Source organism: Panulirus ornatus, chromosome 3, assembly GCF_036320965.1.
Source record: "Panulirus ornatus isolate Po-2019 chromosome 3, ASM3632096v1, whole genome shotgun sequence".
Classification (NCBI taxonomy): Eukaryota; Metazoa; Arthropoda; class Malacostraca; order Decapoda; family Palinuridae; genus Panulirus; species Panulirus ornatus.
In genome coordinates this window covers 29,159,265-29,179,692 of record NC_092226.1, presented here as the reverse complement: position 1 = coordinate 29,179,692, position 20,428 = coordinate 29,159,265, and the positions used below count along the sequence as shown (strand labels likewise).

Genomic DNA, 20,428 nt, shown 5'->3' with positions numbered 1-20,428 from the left:
TGAAGAGGGTATGCAGAAATGGTTGAGACATATGCAGTGAAAGAGTGAAGAAAGGTTGATAAAGAGGATTATACATGTCATAAATGGAGGGAATGAGAATGGTGAGACCAGATTGGAGATGGAAGGATGGAGTGAAAAAAATTTTAAGCAATCAGGGCCTGAACATGCAGGAGCATGAAAGGCATTCACAGGGTAGAATGAATTGCAAAGATGTGGTATACTGGCATCAATGTGCTGTCATTGGACTGATCTAGGGCATGTGAAGTGTCTGGGGTAAACCATAGAAAGGTTTGTAGTGCCTGGTTATGGATAGGGTGGTGTGGTTTTGGTACATGACACATAATAGTTAGAGAATGGATGGGAGCAGATGCAGCCTTTCTTCGTCGGGTATTGGCGTTGCTTCAGTAACGCAGGAAATGGGGATCATGTATGAAAAGAATTCTGAAACTAGTGTCTTATAATCAATACCTGATGTACAGGAATTTTTAAGGGGAGCAAATACTTTTTGATATTTATTGCTGTTCCTTGTATATGTATGTGTAATCAGTTGAGGGTTATTACTGGACTCCACCTGTTCAAGGTGACACTGCAAGAAAAAGTAATAATTTGGAAAGCCTGTATTGTTAGGGGTACAGTCTTGTAAAAGAACTTCTCACTCCAAAGGATTCTACATTTTTCTGCAACTGGAAGTAGTGCAGCCTTGTGGTGCAGAAGCCTTTAGAAAGGCCTTAGATAATACCAGGACTAGGTCTTGTAGAGAGAAGGTTATGCATGAGCTTTGTTATTGAGAGGGAGTGCATTACATTCTGGTCAAAGTGCAACCCTTGTAATAAAGAAATAACGTATTTTTCATTGTATTTTTTCATTTTTTATATTGAGTACTGTAAGTCATTTTAATGACATTAATAATGTTTGTGTTTATCAACTTTTTTTTATTAGTATGCTTTGTTGCTGTCTCCCACATTAGCGAGGTAGCACATGGAAACAGATGAAAGAATGCCCCAACCAACCCACATACACATGTATATACATAAACACCCACATACGCACATATACATACCTATACATTTCAACATATACATTTTTTTTTTTTTTTTGCTTTGTCGCTGTCTCCCGCGTTTGCGAGGTAGCGCAAGGAAACAGACGAAAGAAATGGCCCAACCCACCCCCATACACTTGTATATACATACACGTCCACACACGCAAATATACATACCTACACAGCTTTCCATGGTTTACCCCAGATGCTTCACATGCCCTGATTCAATCCACTGACAGCACGTCAACCCCCGTATACCACATCGATCCAATTCACTCTATTCCTTCCCCGCCTTTCACCCTCCTGCATGTTCAGGCCCCGATCACTCAAAATCTTTTTCACTCCATCTTTCCACCTCCAATTTGGTCTCCCACTTCTTCTCGTTCCCTCCACCTCCGACACATATATCCTCTTGGTCAATCTTTCCTCACTCATTCTCTCCATGTGCCCAAACCATTTCAAAACACCCTCTTCTGCTCTCTCAACCACGCTCTTTTTATTTCCACACATCTCTCTTACCCTTACATTACTTACTCGATCAAACCACCTCACACCACACATTGTCCTCAAACATCTCATTTCCAGGACATCCACCCTCCTGCGCACAACTCTATCCATAGCCCACGCCTCGCAACCATACAACATTTTTGGAACCACTATTCCTTCAAACATACCCATTTTTGCTTTCCGAGATAATGTTCTCGACTTCCACACATTCTTCAAACCTCCCAGGATTTTCGCCCCCTCCCCCACCCTATGATTCACTTCCGCTTCCATGGTTCCATCCGCTGCCAGATCCACTCCCAGATATCTAAAACACTTTACTTCCTCCAGTTTTTCTCCATTCAAACTTACCTCCCAATTGACTTGACCCTCAACCCTACTGTACCTAATAACCTTGCTCTTATTTACATTTACTCTTAACTTTCTTCTTTCACACACTTTACCAAACTCAGTCACCAGCTTCTGCAGTTTCTCACATGAATCAGCCACCAGCGCTGTATCATCAGCGAACAGCAACTGACTCACTTCCCTAGCTCTCTCATCCACAACAGACTTCATTCTTGCCCCTCTTTCCAAAACTCGCATTCACCTCCCTAACAACCCCATCCATAAACAAATTAAACAACCATGGAGACATCACACACCCCTGCCGCAAACCTACATTCACTGAGAACCAATTGCTTTCCTCTCTTCCTACATGTACACATGCCTTACATCCTCGATAAAAACTTTTCACTGCTTCCAACAACTTGCCACCCACACCATATATTCTTAATACCTTCCACAGAGCATCTCTATCAACTCTATCATATGCCTTCTCCAGATCCATAAATGCTACATACAAATCCATTTGCTTTTCTAAGTATTTCTCACATACATTCTTCAAAGCAAACACCTGATCCACACATCCTCTACCACTTCTGAAACCACACTGCTCTTCCCCAATCTGATGCTCTGTACATGTCTTCACCCTCTCAATCAATACCCTCCCATATAATTTACCAGGAATACTCAACAAACTTATACCTCTGTAATTTGAGCACTCACTCTTATCCCCTTTGCCTTTGTACAATGGCACTATGCATGCATTCCGCCAATCCTCAGGCACCTCACCATGAGTCATACATACATTAAATAACTTTACCAACCAGTCAACAATACAGTCACCACCTTTTTTAATAAATTCCACTGCAATACCATCCAAACCTGCTGCCTTGCCGGCTTTCATCTTCCGCAAAGCTTTCACTACCTCTTCTCTGTTTACCAAATCATTTTCCCCAACCCTCTCACTTTGCACACCACCTCGACCAAGACACCCTATATCTGCCACTCTATCATCAAACACATTCAACAAACCTTCAAAATACTCACTCCATCTCCTTCTCACATCACCACTACTTGTTATCACCTCCCCATTAGCATCCTTCACTGAAGTTCCCATTTGTTCCCTTGTCTTATGCACTTTATTTACCTCCTTCCAGAACATCTTTTTATTCTCCCTAAAATTTAATGATACTCTCTCACCCCAGCTCTCATTTGCCCTCTTTTTCACCTCTTGCACCTTTCTCTTGACCTCCTGTCTCTTTCTTTTATACATCTCCCACTCAATTGCATTTTTTCCCTGCAAAAATCGTCCAGATGCCTCTCTCTTCTCTTTCACTAATAATCTTACTTCTTCATCCCACCACTCACTACCCTTTCTAATCAACCCACCTCCCACGCTTCTCATGCCACAAGCATCTTTTGCGCAATCCATCACTAATTCCCTAAATACATCCCATTCCTCCCCCACTCCCCTTACTTCCATTGTTCTCACCTTTTTCCATTCTGTACTCAGTCTCTCCTGGTACTTCCTCACACAAATCTCCTTCCCAAGCTCACTTACTCTCACCACCCTCTTCACCATAACATTCACTCTTCTTTTCTGAAAACGCATACAAATCTTCACCTTCGCCTCCACAAGATAATGATCAGACATCCCTCCAGTTGCACCTCTCTGCACATTTACATCCAAAAGTCTCTCTTTCGCGCGCCTGTCAATTAACACGTCATCCAATAACGCTCTCTGGCCATCTCTCCTACTTACATACGTATACTTATGTATATCTCGCTTTTTAAACCAGGTATTCCCAATCACCAGTCCTTTTTCAGCACATAAATCTACAAGCTCTTCACCATTTCCATTTACAACACTGAACACCCCATGTATACCAATTATTCCCTCAACTGCCACATTACTCACCTTTGCATTCAAATCACCCATCACTATAACCTGGTCGCGTGCATCAAAACCACTAACACACTCATTCAGCTGCTCCCAAAACACTTGCCTCTCATGATCTTTACATACATATACATAAATGCATACATACATATACATAAACAGACATATACATATATACACATGTAGATATTCATACATGCTGCCTTCGTCCAGTCCTGCCACCACCATGCTACACATGAAATGGCACCCCCCCCTCTCCTCGTGTGCATGCGAGTTAGTGCTAGGAAAAGACAACAAAGGCCATATTTGTTCACACTCACTCTAGCTGACATGTGTAATGCACCAAAACCACAGCCCCCTTTCCACATCCAGGCCCCACAAAACTTTCCATAGTTTACCCGAGACACTTCACATGCCCTGGTTCAATCCATTGACAGCAGGTCAATCCCAGTATACCACATCGTTCTAATTTACTCTATCCCTTGCACGCCTTTCACCCTCCTGTATGTTCTGGCCCCGATCGCTCAAAATCTTTTTCACTCCATCCCTCCACCTCCAATTTGGTCTCCCAATTCTCGTTCTCTCCACCTCTGACACATAAATCCTCTTTGTCAATCTTTCCTCACTCATTCTCTCCATGTGACCAAACCATTACAATACATCCTCTTCTGCTCTCTCAACCACACTCTTTTTATTACCACACATCTCTCTTACCCTTTCACTACTTACTTGATCAAAATGCCTCACACCACATATTGTCCTCATACATCTCATTTCCAACACATCCACCTTCCTCCACACAACCCTATCCATAGCCCATGCCTCTCAACCATATAACATTGTTGGAACCACTATTCCTTCAAATATACCCATTTTTGCTCTCCAAGATAACGTTCTCGCCTTCCACACATTCTTCAGCGCTCCCAGCACCTTTGCCCCCTCCCCCCACCCTATGACTCACTTCCGCTGCCATGGTTCCATCCGCTGCCAAATCCACTCCCAGATATCTAAAGCACTTCACTTCCTCCAGTGTGTCTCTATTCAAACTTACCTCCCACTTGACTTGTCCCTCAACCCTACTGAACCTAATAACCATGCTCTTATTCACATTTACTCTCAACTTTCTTCTTTCACACACTTTACCAAACTCAGTCACCAACTTTACCTGAATTAGCCACCAGTGCTGTATCGTCAGCAAACAACAACTGACTCACTTCCCAAGCCCTCTCATCCACAACTGACTTGCATACTTGCCTCCTCTCTCTCCAAAACTCTTGCATTCACCTCCCGAACAACCCCATCCATAAACATATTTAACAGCCATGGAGACATCACACACCCCTGCCACAAACTGACATTCACTGGGAACCAATCACATTCCTCTCTTCCTACTTGTACACATGCCTTACCTCCTCGATAAAACTTTTCACTGCTTCTAGCAACTTGTCTCCCACAACATATTCTCATAATACCTTCCAAAGAGCAACTCTATCAACTCTTATCATATGCCTTCTCCAGATCCATAAATGCTACATACAAATCCATTTGCTTTTCTAAGTATTTCTCACGTATATTCTTCAAAGCAAACACCTGCTCCACACATCCTCTACTACTTTTGAAACCACAATTCCCTTCCGCAATCTGATGCTCTGTACATGCCTTCACCCTCTCAATCAATACCCTCCCATATGATTTCCCAGGAATACTCAACAAACCTGTGTAATTAGAACACTCACCTTTATCCCCTTTCCCTTTGTACAATGGCACTATCCATGCATTCTGCCAATATTCAGGCACTTCACCATGAACCATACATACATTCAATTATCCCTGGGGATAGGGGTGAAAGAATACTTCCTACACATTCCCGTGTGTCGTAGAAGGCTAGAAACCCTCGCCTCCTTGTATTTTAACTTTCTAAAAGGGGAAACGAAGGAGTCATGCGGGGAGTGCTCATCCTCCTCGAATTGGGTTTTCTAAATGTGTGTGGAGAAAAAAGGAGAGATGGGTAGTATGTTTAAGGAAAGGAACCTGGATGTTTTGGCTCTGAGTGAAATGAAACTCAAGGGTAAAGGGGAAGAGTGATTTGGGAATGTTTTGGGAGTAAAGTCAGGGGTTGGTGAGAGGACAAGAGCAAAGGAAGAAGTAGCACTGTTCTTGAAGCAGGAGTTGTAGGAGTATGTGATAGAGTGTAAGAAAATAAGCTCTAGATTGATATGGGTAAAATTGAAAGTGGATGGAGAGAGATGGGTGATTATTGGTGCCTCTGCACCTGGTCATGAGAAGTAAGATCATGAGAGGCAAGTGTTTTGGGAGGAGCTGAGTTAGTGTGTTAGCAGTTTTGATGCACAAGACTTGGTTATAGTCATGGGTGATTTGAGTGGAAAGGTGAGTAATGTGGCAGTTGAGGGTATAATTGGTGTACATGGGTAGTTCAGTGTTGTAAATGGAAATGGTGAAGAGCTTGTAGATTTGTATGCTGAAAAAGGCCTGGTGATTGGGAATACCTGGTTTAAAAAGAGAGATATACATAAGTATACATATGTAAGTAGGAGAGTTAGCCAGAGAGCATCATTGGATTATGTGTTAATTGGTAGGCATGTGAAAGAGAGACTTTTGGATGTTGATGTGCTGAGAGGGGCAACTGGAGGGATGTCTGATCATTATCTTGTGGAAATGAAGGTAAAGATATGTAGAGGTTTTCAGAAAAGAAGAGAGAATGTTTTGGTGAAGAGAGTGGTGAGAGTAAGTGAGCTTGGAAAGGAGACTTATGCAAGGAAGTACCAGGAGAGATTGAGTGCAGAATGGAAAAAGGTGAGAGCAAATGACGTAAGGGGAGTGGGGGAGGAATGTAATGTACTTAGGGAAGCAGTGATGGCTTGCACAAAAGATGCCTGTGGCATGAGAAAGGTGGGAGATGGGCAGATTAGAAAGGGCATGAGAAAGGTGGGAGATGGGCAGATTAGAAAGGGTAGTGAGTGGTGGGATGAAGAAGTAAGATTGTTAGTGAAAGAAGAGAGAGGCATTTGGATGATTTCTGCAGAATAGTGCAAATGACTGAGAGATGTATAAAAGAAAGAGGCAAGATGCCAAGAGAAAGGTGCAAGAGGTGAAAAAGGGGGCAAATGAGAGTTCGGGTGAGAGAGTATCATTGAATGATAGGGAGAATAAAAAGATGTTTTGGAAGGAGGTAAATAAAGTGCATAAGACAAGAGAAAAAATGGGAACATTGGTGAAGGGGGCAAATGGGGAGGTACTAACAAGTAGTGGCGAATTGATGATAGAGTGGCAGATATAGGGTGTTTTGGCCGAGGTGGTGTGCGAAGTGAGAGGGTCAGGGAGAATGATTTGGTAACCAGAGAAGAGGTAGTGAAAGATTTGCGGAAGATGAAAGCCTGCAAGGCAGCGGGTTTGGATGGTATTGTTGTGGAATTTATTAAAAAAGGGGATGACTGTCTTGTTGACTGGTTGGTAAGGATATTCAATGTATGTATGTATGGTTTATCAACTTATACAGTGATTTATTGATGTGGTGAAATTGTTATAATATGTGAACTACTGTACTCAGAACACATCCTGTTATCCCTTTAATGTTTGAGACTACATAATGCTCCACCTAAAAGGTCAATTTAGTGGAGTGAACCTATACCTCATTCTTTCTCAGTTTCTTTGCCTTTTTACCTTTCCTTTGTACATTCTTACTCTGGTAACCATCAGTCCTTTTACCCATTCTTATTTCAAGGGGCATTCATTTGGATAGTTGTTACTTTTTATTAAAGGCAAACCAGTCTTGAGTATTCTTCATATGTTTTTAGTATTGCTTTAAGATTTTGAACATTTGAGTGATTCTGACATTTGGCCAAGATTGTGTTTGTGCCATCTTGATTTAGGTTCAGCTAACAGCCATTATAGGAAAGTTACAATGATAATCTTGTTCCTTCCAGCCAAAGCAGCAACAGAATCCTCCACAAGGCTCTTCACCCTCTAGTCTGGTAAATCGGCCACCAATGCCTCCTCCTGGATCCCACAGCACCACCAGTCCACACAGGTTAGTTTATAAAAAGCATCTCTTTAGCTGCAGGAGAAATTTTATTGACATTCTCTGCAAATAATTTCGTTTCTTTTATACTGAAATCTCATTTCATCGGCTATTACCATTGTCCTGTCATCAGTATAAAGGAAAAGGGAGTAAAAGTTACTGTAAGAATTACAGAGGATTAATTCTTTTTAGTGTGAATAGGAACTGGCTGATGTATATTCTTGTTGATTGCCATTTTTCTGGATAGGAAAGAAATACTGGAAAATACAAATTGGATGAATTACTCTGTATTTGTTGTACCTTTTGTATCTGTATTTAGATAATGTTAACCATACCTTTTTTTGCAGTAGATTACTTGGGAACATTAAACTATAATGAAATTTTCTTTGTGATTAGTTGAACATTTAAAAGAGATTTTAAGACTGCAGTCAAGTTTTCGAGGTATAGAACTCCACATCAATAGAATTGTAAAGGAGGAAACTTTTTGCTGGTGAACATTAGAGTTACACTCAAGTACATGGATACTGAAATGTTCAGTAAGCTGTTCACAGAATGGAACAAAACTGGAATATGTTCAAGCTTGGTTACCACACTTAACCCTTTAATTATATTTGCTATGGAGTCTACATTTTGAAAGTGGCCAGCCGTTACTGTATAGTCTTTGCTTTTGTCTGCACACCAGAAATATAAATTGGGAGGCACACTTTATTGGTATGTAGATGTTTTTATATATATTATATTATACTTAATCACCATCTTCGCATCGGCAAAATAGCACAAGGAAACAGATGAGGAATGGCCCAAGCCACCCACATAGACATGTATATACATAAACGCCCATACATGCACATATATGTACACATACATTTTAAGGTACACCTCCGTATACATACACAGATATATACATATATACACTTGTACATATTCATAAGTATACATAAGTACACTTATGTAAGTAGGAGAGATGGCCAGAGAGCGTTATTGGATTACGTGTTAATTGACAGGCGTGCGAAAGAGAGACTTTTGGATGTTAATGTGCTGAGAGGTGCAACTGGAGGGATGTCTGATCATTATCTTGTGGAGGCTAAGGTGAAGATCTGTATGGGTTTTCAGAAAAGAAGAGTGAATGTTGGGGTGAAGAGGGTGGTGAGAGTAAGTGAGCTTGAGAAGGAGACCTGTGTGAGGAAGTACCAGGAGAGACTGAGTACAGAATGGAAAAAGGTGAGAACAATGGAAGCAAGGGGAGTGGGGGAGGAATGGGATGTATTTAGGGAATCAGTGATGGATTGCGCAAAAGATGCTTGTGGCATGAGAAGAGTGGGAGGTGGGTTGATTAGAAAGGGTAGTGAGTGGTGGGATGAAGAAGTAAGAGTATTAGTGAAAGAGAAGAGAGAGGCATTTGGACGATTTTTGCAGGGAAAAAATGCAATTGAGTGGGAGATGTATAAAAGAAAGAGACAGGAGGTCAAGAGAAAGGTGCAAGAGGTGAAAAAAAGGGCAAATGAGAGTTGGGGTGAGAGAGTATCATTAAATTTTAGGGAGAATAAAAAGATGTTCTGGAAGGAGGTAAATAAAGTGCGTAAGACAAGGGAGCAAATGGGAACTTCAGTGAAGGGCGCAAATGGGGAGGTGAAAACAAGTAGTGGTGATGTGAGAAGGAGATGGAGTGAGTATTTTGAAGGTTTGTTGAATGTGTTTGATGATAGAGTGGCAGATATAGGGTGTTTTGGTCGAGGTGGTGTGCAAAGTGAGAGGGTTAGGGAAAATGATTTGGTAAACAGAGAAGAGGTAGTGAAAGCTTTGCGGAAGATGAAAGCCGGCAAGGCAGCAGGTTTGGATGGTATTGCAGTGGAATTTATTAAAAAAGGGGGTGACTGTATTGTTGACTGGTTGGTAAGGTTATTTAATGTATGTATGACTCATGGTGAGGTGCCTGAGGATTGGCGGAATGCGTGCATAGTGCCATTGTACAAAGGCAAAGGGGATAAGAGTGAGTGCTCAAATTACAGAGGTATAAGTTTGTTGAGTATTCCTGGTAAATTATATGGGAGGGTATTGATTGAGAGGGTGAAGGCATGTACAGAGCATCAGATTGGGGAAGAGCAGTGTGGTTTCAGAAGTGGTAGAGGATGTGTGGATCAGGTGTTTGCTTTGAAGAATGTATGTGAGAAATACTTAGAAAAGCAAATGGATTTGTATGTAGCATTTATGGATCTGGAGAAGGCATATGATAGAGTTGATAGAGATGCTCTGTGGAAGGTATTAAGAATATATGGTGTGGGAAGAAAGTTGTTAGAAGCAGTGAAAAGTTTTTATCGAGGATGTAAGGCATGTGTACGTGTAGGAAGAGAGGAAAGTGATTGGTTTTCAGTGAATGTAGGTTTGCGGCAGGGGTGTGTGATGTCTCCATGGTTGTTTAATTTGTTTATGGATGGGGTTGTTAGGGAGGTAAATGCAAGAGTTTTGGAAAGAGGGGCAAGTATGAAGTCTGTTGGGGATGAGAGAGCTTGGGAAGTGAGTCAGTTGTTGTTCGCTGATGATACAGCGCTGGTGGCTGATTCATGTGAGAAACTGCAGAAGCTGGTGACTGAGTTTGGTAAAGTGTGTGGAAGAAGAAAGTTAAGAGTAAATGTGAATAAGAGCAAGGTTATTAGGTACAGTAGGGTTGAGGGTCAAGTCAATTGGGAGGTGAGTTTGAATGGAGAAAAACTGGAGGAAGTGAAGTGTTTTAGATATCTGGGAGTGGATCTGGCAGCGGATGGAACCATGGAAGCGGAAGTGGATCATAGGGTGGGGGAGGGGGCGAAAATTCTGGGGGCCTTGAAGAATGTGTGGAAGTCGAGAACATTATCTCGGAAAGCAAAAATGGGTATGTTTGAAGGAATAGTGGTTCCAACAATGTTGTATGGTTGCGAGACGTGGGCTATGGATAGAGTTGTGCGCAGGAGGATGGATGTGCTGGAAATGAGATGTTTGAGGACAATGTGTGGTGTGAGGTGGTTTGATCGAGTGAGTAACGTAAGGGTAAGAGAGATGTGTGGAAATAAAAAGAGCGTGGTTGAGAGAGCAGAAGAGGGTGTTTTGAAGTGGTTTGGGCACATGGAGAGAATGAGTGAGGAAAGACTGACCAAGAGGATATATGTGTCGGAGGTGGAGGGAACGAGGAGAAGAGGGAGACCAAATTGGAGGTGGAAAGATGGAGTGAAAAAGATTTTGTGTGATCGGGGCCTGAACATGCAGGAGGGTGAAAGGAGGGCAAGGAATAGAGTGAATTGGAGCGATGTGGTATACCGGGGTTGACGTGCTGTCAGTGGATTGAATCAAGGCATGTGAAGCGTCTGGGGAAAACCATGGAAAGCTGTGTAGGTATGTATATTTGCGTGTGTGGACGTATGTATATACATGTGTATGGGGGGGGGGGGGGTTGGGCCATTTCTTTCATCTGTTTCCTTGCGCTACCTCGCAAACGCGGGAGACAGCGACAAAGTATTAAAAAAAAAAAAAAAAAAAAAAAAAAACATATTCATACTTGCTGCTTTCATCCATTCCTTTTGCCAGTCTGCCACACGTGAAATAACATCCCCCCTTCAGCGAGTTAGTGCCAGGAAAAGACAAAAAAGGCCACATTTGTTCACTCTCAGTCTCTAGCTGTCATGTGTAATGCACCGAAACCACAGGTCCCTATCCACATCCAGGCCCCACAGACTTTTCCATGGTTTACCCCAGACGCTTCACATGCTCTGGGTCAATCCATTGACAGCACGTCGACCCTGGTGTACCACATCATTCCAATTCACTCCATTCTTTGCACGCCTTTCACCCTCTTGTATGTTCAGGCTCCAATCACTCAAAATCTTTTTCACTCCATCCTTCCACCTCCAATTTGGTTTCTCGCTTCTTCTAGTTCCCTCCACCCCTGACACATATATACTCTTTGTCAATCTTTCCTCACTCATTCTCTCCATATGTCCAAACCATATCAACACATCCTCTTCTGCTCTCTCAACCATGCTCTTTTGCTTACCACACATCTCTCTTACCCTTTCATTACTTACTTGATCAAACCACCTCCCACCACATATTGTCCTCAAACATCTCATTTCCAACTCTTCCACTCTCCTCCCCACAACCCTATCTATAGCCCATGCTTCACAACTATATAACATTGTTGGAACCACTATTTCTTCAAACATACCCATTTTTTGCTCTCCGAGATAATGTTCTTGCCCTCCATACATTCTTCAATGCTTCCAGAACCTTTGCCCCTTCTCCCACCCTGTTACTCACTTCCACTTCCATGGTTCCATCCACTGCTAAGTCCACTCCCAGATACCTAAAACATTTCACATCCTCCAGTTTTTCTCCATTCAACCTTACCTCCCAATTAACTTGTCCCTCAACCCTACTGAACCTAATAATCTTGCTCTTATTCACATTTACTCTCAACTTTCTTCTTTCACAAACTTTACCAAACTCAGTCACCAACTTCTGCAGTTTCTTTCCAGAATCAACCACCAGCACTGTATCATCAGCAAACAATTGACTCACTTCCCATTCCCTCTCATCCAGAATAGACATCATATGTGACCCTCTCTCCGAAAGTCCTGCATTCTCCTCCCTAACCACCCCATCCATAAACAAATTAAACAACCGTGGGGACATCACAGACCCCTGCTGCAAACTAACATTCATTGGGAAACAGTCACTTTCCTGTCTTCCTACTATACACATGCCTTACATCCTTGATAAAGACTTTTCACTGCTTCTTGCAACTTACCTCCTACACCATATACTCTTAAAGCTTTCCACAAAGCATCTCTATTAACCCTATCATATGCCTTCTCCAAATCCATAAATGCTACATACAAATCCATCTGCTTTTCTAAGCATTTCTCACATACATTCTTCAAAGCAAACACCTGATCTACACATCCTCTACCACTTCTGAAACCACACAGCTCCCAATCTGATGCTCTGTACATGCCTTTACCCTCTCAATCAATACCCTCCCATATGATTTCCATGATTTCGTAGGAATACTCAACGAACTTGTACCTCTGTAATCTGAACACTCACCTTTACCCCTTTTGCCTTTGTACTATGGCACTATGCATTCATTCTGCCAATCCTCAGGCACTTCACCACGATCCATACATACATTGAATATCCTTACCAACCGATGAGCAACACAGTCACAACCTTTTTTTTAGTGAATTCCACTCCAATACCATCCAAACCCGCCACCTTGCTGGCTTTCATTTTCCGTAAAGCTTTCACTGCCTCCTCTCTGTTTCCCAAACCATTCTCCCCGACCCTCTCACTTCGCACACCACCCCAACCAAAACACCCTATATCTGCCACTCTATCATCAAATACATTCAACAAACCTTCAAAATACTCACTCCATCTCCTTCTCTCTTCATCACTACTTGTTATTACCTCCCCATTTGCCCCCTTCACCAATATTCCCATTTATTCTCTTGTCATACGCACTTTATTTACCTCCTTCCAAAACATCTTTTTATTCTTCTTAAAATTTAAATATACTCTGTCACCCCAACTCTCATTTGCCCTCTTTTTCACCTCTCTCACCTTTCTCTTGACATCCTGCCTCTTTCTTTTATACATCTCCCAGTCATTTGTACTAGTTCCCTGCAAAAATCATCCAAACGCCTCTCTCATCTCTTTCACTAACAATCTTACTTCTTCATCCCACCTCTCTCTACCCTTTCCAATCTGCCCACCTCCCACCTTTCCCATGCCACATGCATCTTTTGCGCAAGCCATCACTGATTCCCTAAATACATCCCATTCCTCTCCCACTCCCTTTACATCATTTGCTCTCACCCTTTGCCATGCTGCACTCAATCTCTCCTGGTACTTCACACAAATCTCCTTTCCAAACTCCCTTGCTCTCCCCAACATTTTCTCTTTTTTTTGAAAACCTCTACAAATCTCCACCTTTGCCTCCACAAGATAGTGATCAGACATCCCTCCAGTTGCCCCTCTCAGCACATTAACATCCAAGAATCTCTCTTTTACATAGCTATCAATGAACACCTAATCCAGTAATGCCTTCTGGCCATTTCTCTTACTAATGTATGTATACTTATGTATATCTCTCTTTTTAAACCAGGTATTCCTAATCACCTGTCCTTTTTTAGCACACAAATCTACAAGCTCTTCATTATTTCCATTTACAACCCTGAATACCCCATGTACACCAATTATGCCCTCATCTGCCACATTACTCACCTTCGCATTCAAATCACCCATCACTATAACCTGGTCTCATGCATCAAAGTTGCTAACACACTCACTCAGCTGCTTCCAAAACCCTTGCCTCTCATGATCTTTCTTCTCATGACCAGGTGCATAGGTACCAATAACCACCCATCTCTCTCTGTCCACTTTCAGTTTTACCCATATTAATCTAGAGATTACTTTCTTGCACTCTATTACATACTCCCACAACTCCTGCTTCAGGAGTGCTACTCCTTCCCTTGCTCTTGTCCTCTCACCAACCCCTGATTTTACTCCCAAGACATTCCCAAACCTCTCTTTCCCTTTACACTTGAGCTTCTTTTCACTGAGAGCCAAAACATCCAGGTTCCTTTCCTCAAACATACTACCTATCTCTCCTTTTTTCTCATCTTGGTTACATCCACACACATTTAGACACCCAAATCTTAACCTTCGAGGAGGATGAGCACTCCCTGCATGACTCTTTCTTCTGATCTTTTCCCTTTTAGAAATTTAGATACAAGGAGGGGGGAAGGGCTCCAGCTTCCTGCTCCCGCCCCATTCAGTCATCTACGACACACAGAGAATATGTGGGAAGTATTCTTTCTCCTCTATCCTCAGGAATAAATGTTTTTGTCTGCACAGATATAAAATGGGAGGCACACTTAATTGGTATGTAGAGATGCCTTATGTCACAAGCAACTGTAATTAGCTTCAGAAAAAGAATGTGATAATTAGTATCAGGGAAAAATAAATCCTAGTAATTCTAGTGACGTTCATACTTTTATCTATCTTTCTATCTGTTAATCTGTCTATCTGTACCTCTGATACCCATTCCCTCTCTGGACTCCTATCAAGGGGATGGCCACTGCAAAACAATCTCCACTTATCACTCTCCTTACATGCCTTCCTTGCATATACTATTCCATGCATTCTTCCACCATTTCTATCCCTTTAGTACTCTTCAATTCTGTTTCCCCATGTCACAGGTGGTCTTTCTCTCATACCAGCCCCTTTAATTGTACTATCATACACTCTCCTTGTAAACTCATCATCATTCACATTTTTCATACCAAAGCACCTCAACGGATTACATTTCACCCACTCTACCACTCCACAAATCATTCCACTTGCATTCCCTGCCATTCCACATCTCTCATACTCCTTTCATTTATTTCTTTATTCCATCTAGTCATACCATATGCTCCTATTAAATAGCTCCTTTTCAAAACCTGGATTCGGGACCTCTGTGACTCATTCCATGTCCATGTTTCAGCTGCATAAGTCAGGGTTGGGGGGACTATGCAGTCCTTTAACTAATGCTTTCATCTATTCCATACTTACACCTTTACTCTTCATTATTCTTTTAAGGGACCTAGTGGCTCTTTTGCCCTGAATAGCTCTCTCCCCTATCTCTCCGTCCATATCACCAAACTTACCCAAGATAGCTCCTAGATACTTAAATTCTCATCTCTTCCAGTTTTTCCCCCCAAATATATAACACAGTTTGATACACTTTATTCTTTCACTCTGTTGGGTTTTGCAAAATCTATACTTTCACTCTTTTTCCTTTCAAATGTATTACTTTAATTTTACTCACATTCTTTCAAATGTATTACTTTAATTTTACTCACATTTACCTCCAATTACCTATGCTTAGAAAAGACACACTTATAATCTTCTGCAGTTCCTCTACACTCTCAGCAAACAAAACAGTATCATCAGCAGATAGGCTTGCCACTAGCCACCATACCTCACTGCACACTCCATCTCTGCACCCCCCTATTTTGTGTTTTGCTTTCACCTTATCACTCTATCCATATATATGTTGAAATGTCATGTTGACATCAAAGCCCTGCTTCACTCCTACATGTATATCAAAACTTTTGCTCAACTCTCTATAAACTTTTACAAATGCATTTGCTGCTTTATAGAAGGCTTTTACACCACCCAACAGTTGTTCCCCTACCTCATATATCCTTGACACATCCTTCAGAATATTTCATTCCAATATCATATCTTTCTTCAGATCCATAAAAGCTTCATTCAACTTCTTACCTTTTGCTAGACAGTTTTCCAGTCATTTTCACAACAAAATTCTGATTTACACATCCCATACCTTTCTTAAAACTCCCATGCTCCTCACATTCTGCATTCAGGCACATCCAACACTCTTTCAATCAACTCTCTTAACATACTTTTTTCCAGATATACTTAACAGACTTATTTCCCTCTAATTGCTACATACATCCCTGGCACCTTTTCCTTTGAATAAAGGAACAATGATAGCTTACACCCAATCCTCAGGCACACCCTTGTTTCCATGCTGAATTACATATCAAATCCATTCAGTCTATCACACTTTCTCCTCCATTCTTCAGCCTCATTATGCTCTTTTTACCTTCCTTCTTGTTATAGGCCCTTCCACTTGTATCATATTCCTTCCATCCTCCATACCCATGCATATGGATTTAATCATACTGTTACAGCCTGAAAGTTGGGAAACATGACATTTACTTGCTTCTTGATATTCATGCATTTACTCAGAAAATATCAATTACATTCGTTTTGAACAACTTGTTCCCTGAGATTCAGATTATCTGGGGTTTCTGAGGCCCCCTTAGAATTCTACCCTAATAAAATACAAGTGTGCCTTTGGGTCCTTCTGATAGGGGTTTTCAAATTATCCTATGTGGAACCTTCCTGGAATTGATTCTCAGGTTGTCAGATTGTTTTTCTTGAGGAGACTTATACCCCTGGCATTTTTAAACGGGGGTTGTTGAAATTCTTCATGTTGTTACAGCCAGTTATTTTCTAACATTCTAGCAATAAGAATCTTTTCCTCTAAGATAACATGTCTTGAATTACGATTTTCCAACTTCTGTGAGAGAGGGTTAAACATATAAGTTTTGAATACCCTTATGTTGTTTTTTTAAGGTTCCTTTTAAAGAACTTCTCGTCTTACATCTGGTTAAATGTTTCAGAGAATACTTTGAGGTATAGAGATTAGAAAGTGGATCACCCCCTTCTGGTTTACTGAGGCAATTTGAAATCTTTATCTGAGGGTATGTCTTCTTTTGAATTAAAGGATTTTCTTTTCAACCACATCTAAACATTTGTTAGACCCATATCAGAAGGATACTTCTGCACAAGCCTTTCTTATGAAGGTTTTATTTGAGGAGTTTTCACTTTTGACATTCTTCAGTTTTTTGTCAGCCATATCTCAGTCTACACAATTACGATCATTCCTTTAGGCATTGTGCTTACCTTCTGTGAGACAGAGGATAACTTTGCCTCTGTTCATGTTCAATATTTTCACACAAAAGTTTTCTCACACCCTCTGCTTCCATGTTGTAACACCTCCATTATTCAAAGAACAGAGCATTCTTGAGAGAAAAGTGAGTTTTAAAGGATGGAATTCTTTTTCTCTGGGGTGGTGTCATGCGAGCAACTTTTTCAGTTGATGTTTTCTGCCCTACCTTCCCCTCTCTTTCTTTGAATATTTCTCTGAATTGATGATATTTATCATTATGGTGATACTTGTGTTCTGAGGAATTATGAGGTAGACAGCCTGTTGTAGCCTTACAGTGGAATGACAGTGTCATCACTGGGTGGTGATCACTGGTTGGAGGAGATAGAGTTAAAATGTGAGCTATTGATGTCACTGCTGTTTAGGTGGTTTGGGAAGGATGAAAGGCATTAATCTCACTAAAGGGGGAGTTAGAGGCTTCTTATCCCTAAAGATTGTGGAGATTCTCTCATAGCTTGTGGGATATCACTCTGGAGAGAAGCAGTTTGTCATTCTTCAAAACTTACTCTCTTTGGGTGAGATAATAATAAGTTTGAAATCTCAGCAGCCGACCAGTGAGCCCAAGCATGAGTGGTGGCCAGGGAGGGAAAGATGTCTTCTCCATGCACCATCCTCCATTGTCTGCTAGTAGTTCTCTGGAAGGAAATAATTCTGCTGGACGATCTCCCTCCTTGGCAAAGGAATTGCAGTCAAAGTTCACCTCACATGCACAGTCAGCCTCCTATGCACCGGTGAATAATTTTGTATAGTTTCTTTGATTCTCTGGAATTTATATTTGTATATTCAGAAATTGGTGACTGAGTTTAGAAAGGTGTGTGAAGGGAGAAAGTTGAAAGTAAATGTGAATAAGAGCAAGGTTATTAGATTCAGTGGGGTTGAAGGACAAGTAAATTGGGATGTAAGTTTGAAAGGAGAAAAATTTGAGTAAGTGAAGTGTTTTAGAAATCTGGGAGTGGACTGTGCAGCAAGTGGAACCATGGAAGTGGAAGTGAATTATAGGGTGGGGGAGGGGGTGAAGATTCTGGGAGCTATGAGGAATGTGTTGAAGGAGAAAATGTTATCTTGGAGAGCAAAAATGGGTATGTTTGAAGGAATAGTAGTTCCAGCAATGTTATATGATTGTGAGGCATGGGCTATAGATGGGGTTGTATGGAGGAGGGTGGATGTGTTGGAAATGAAATGTTTGAGGACAATATATGGTGTAAGATTGTTTGACCAAGTAGTAATGAAAGGCTGAGAGATGTGTGGAAGTAAAGAGAGTGTGGTTGAGAGAACAGAAGAGGGTGTGTTGAAATGGTTTTAATATATGGAGAGAATGAGTGAGGAAAGATTGACAAAGAGGATATGTATTAGTCAGAGCTGGAGGGAACAAGGAGAAGTGGGAAACCTAATTGGAGTTGGAATGATGGAGTGAATTATATTTTGAGTGATCAGGACCTGAACATACGGGAGGGCGAGAGGTGTGCAAGGAACAGTGAATTAAAATGATGTGGTATACCAGGATTAACGTGCTGTCAATGGACTGAACCAGGGCATGTGAAATGTCTGGGGTAAGCCATGGAAAGGTCTGTGGGGCCTGGATGTGGATAGGAAGCTGTGGTTTCAGTGCATTACACATGACAGCTAGAGGCTGAGTGTGAACAAGTGTGTCCTTTTTGTTTGTTTTCCTGGCACTACCTCGCTGAAGCAGGGGTAGCGATGCTGTTTCCTGTATGGCGTGGTAGTATCAGGAATAGATGAAGGCAAGCAAGTATGAATATGTACATGTGTTTATATGTATGTCTTTTTTTTTTTCCCAAAAGAAGGAACAGAGAAGGGGGCCAGGTGAGGATATTCCTTCAGAGGCGTAGTCCTCTGTTCTTAACACTACCTTGCTAACGCGGGAAATGGCGAATAGTTTGAAAGAAAAGAAGTCTTTGTATGTGTATGTATATGTGTATATGTTGATATGTATATGTATATTTGCATGTATGGGTGTTTATGTATATATATGTGTGTATATGAGTGGATGGGACATTTTGTCTGTTTCCTGGCATCACCTCGCTGACATGGGAAACGGCGATAAAGTAGAATGAATAAATGAATATTCCTTTATAAACTTATTCATGTATAAACATTAAGGTTACTTAGATTATATTGCATCAGTGCATTTTTTTTTAGAATACCCATAGGCATTGCCCTCACTTTAAGTGAAATTTATAAATCTAATACTACTATAAGAAATTAAGTGATTATGATTGACAGATAGAGGTGTAAAGGTTCCCAGTAGATGAGATGATCCAGTTTATCCAGTTGGATTATCTCACTTGCTGAAAAGGTATATTGCAGTCAGGAAACAGAAGACAACTGGATCCCAGGAAAGTGCTATTTTTTTTCTTTTATGGTCTGTCCTGCAAGCACAAGAGATTGGCTTAGATATTCTGTAGGCAAACCAGGGTTAAGACCTTCCAACTTGTAGTGTCTTTGGAGAGGAAGTGCAGGTCATTCCTACCCACTTCTATCCACTCAATTGTAATAACAGCAACACACTCATGTTGTGCATACCTTTGCCAGTTAAAGACAGCCATAAAGATAATGTCACTGACCTACTCACTTTTAGCCATCCAACAGCAAAGAATTCTCATGGATTGTACTTTGACAGGACATCTGCTACCAGACTGGCTTTTTCCATTCCATGGATTAGTATCCTTTTTCTTTTTCCTGTATTCATCATTTAGTTTACTTAGAGAATAGTGGACTCTCTCTGTGCATTTATTAATGTTCTGAGATACTGTATTTCTTTGTCATAGATGTATTCTGTTTCCTATATTAGCAAGGTAGAGCCAATACACATGAAGAAATGGCCTTAATTGATCACTTCCACTCTCTATCCATTTAGCTATAATGCACCAAAACCAGATTTCACTATCCATGACTATGCTTCAAAGACCTTTCCATGGTTTCCCCAACCTTTTCATAATTCCTGGTTCAGCCCATTGACAACAAGTCTTCTCTTGTAAATCAAACCAATTTGCTCTTTCTATTTATCTGTCTTGCATGTTCAGTGCCCAAACCCTCAAAGCATCTTTC

General features: G+C 41.2%; 1 protein-coding gene across 10 annotated transcripts in view; it reads left to right on the top strand.

The window, feature by feature from the left end:
• LOC139761740 (uncharacterized) overlaps window positions 1-20,428 on the top strand; it is a 313,003-nt gene that overhangs the window by 155,264 nt on the left and 137,311 nt on the right. For 9 of the 10 annotated variants that reach the window (XM_071686163.1, XM_071686174.1, XM_071686205.1 and 6 more), the window contains 2 exons: window positions 7,712-7,815; window positions 17,904-18,090. In XM_071686163.1, coding sequence (XP_071542264.1) covers window positions 7,712-7,815; window positions 17,904-18,090 — 291 coding nt within the window. The remainder of the gene's footprint in view (window positions 1-7,711; window positions 7,816-17,903; window positions 18,091-20,428) is intronic. The other variant, XM_071686191.1, reaches the window with a different exon arrangement.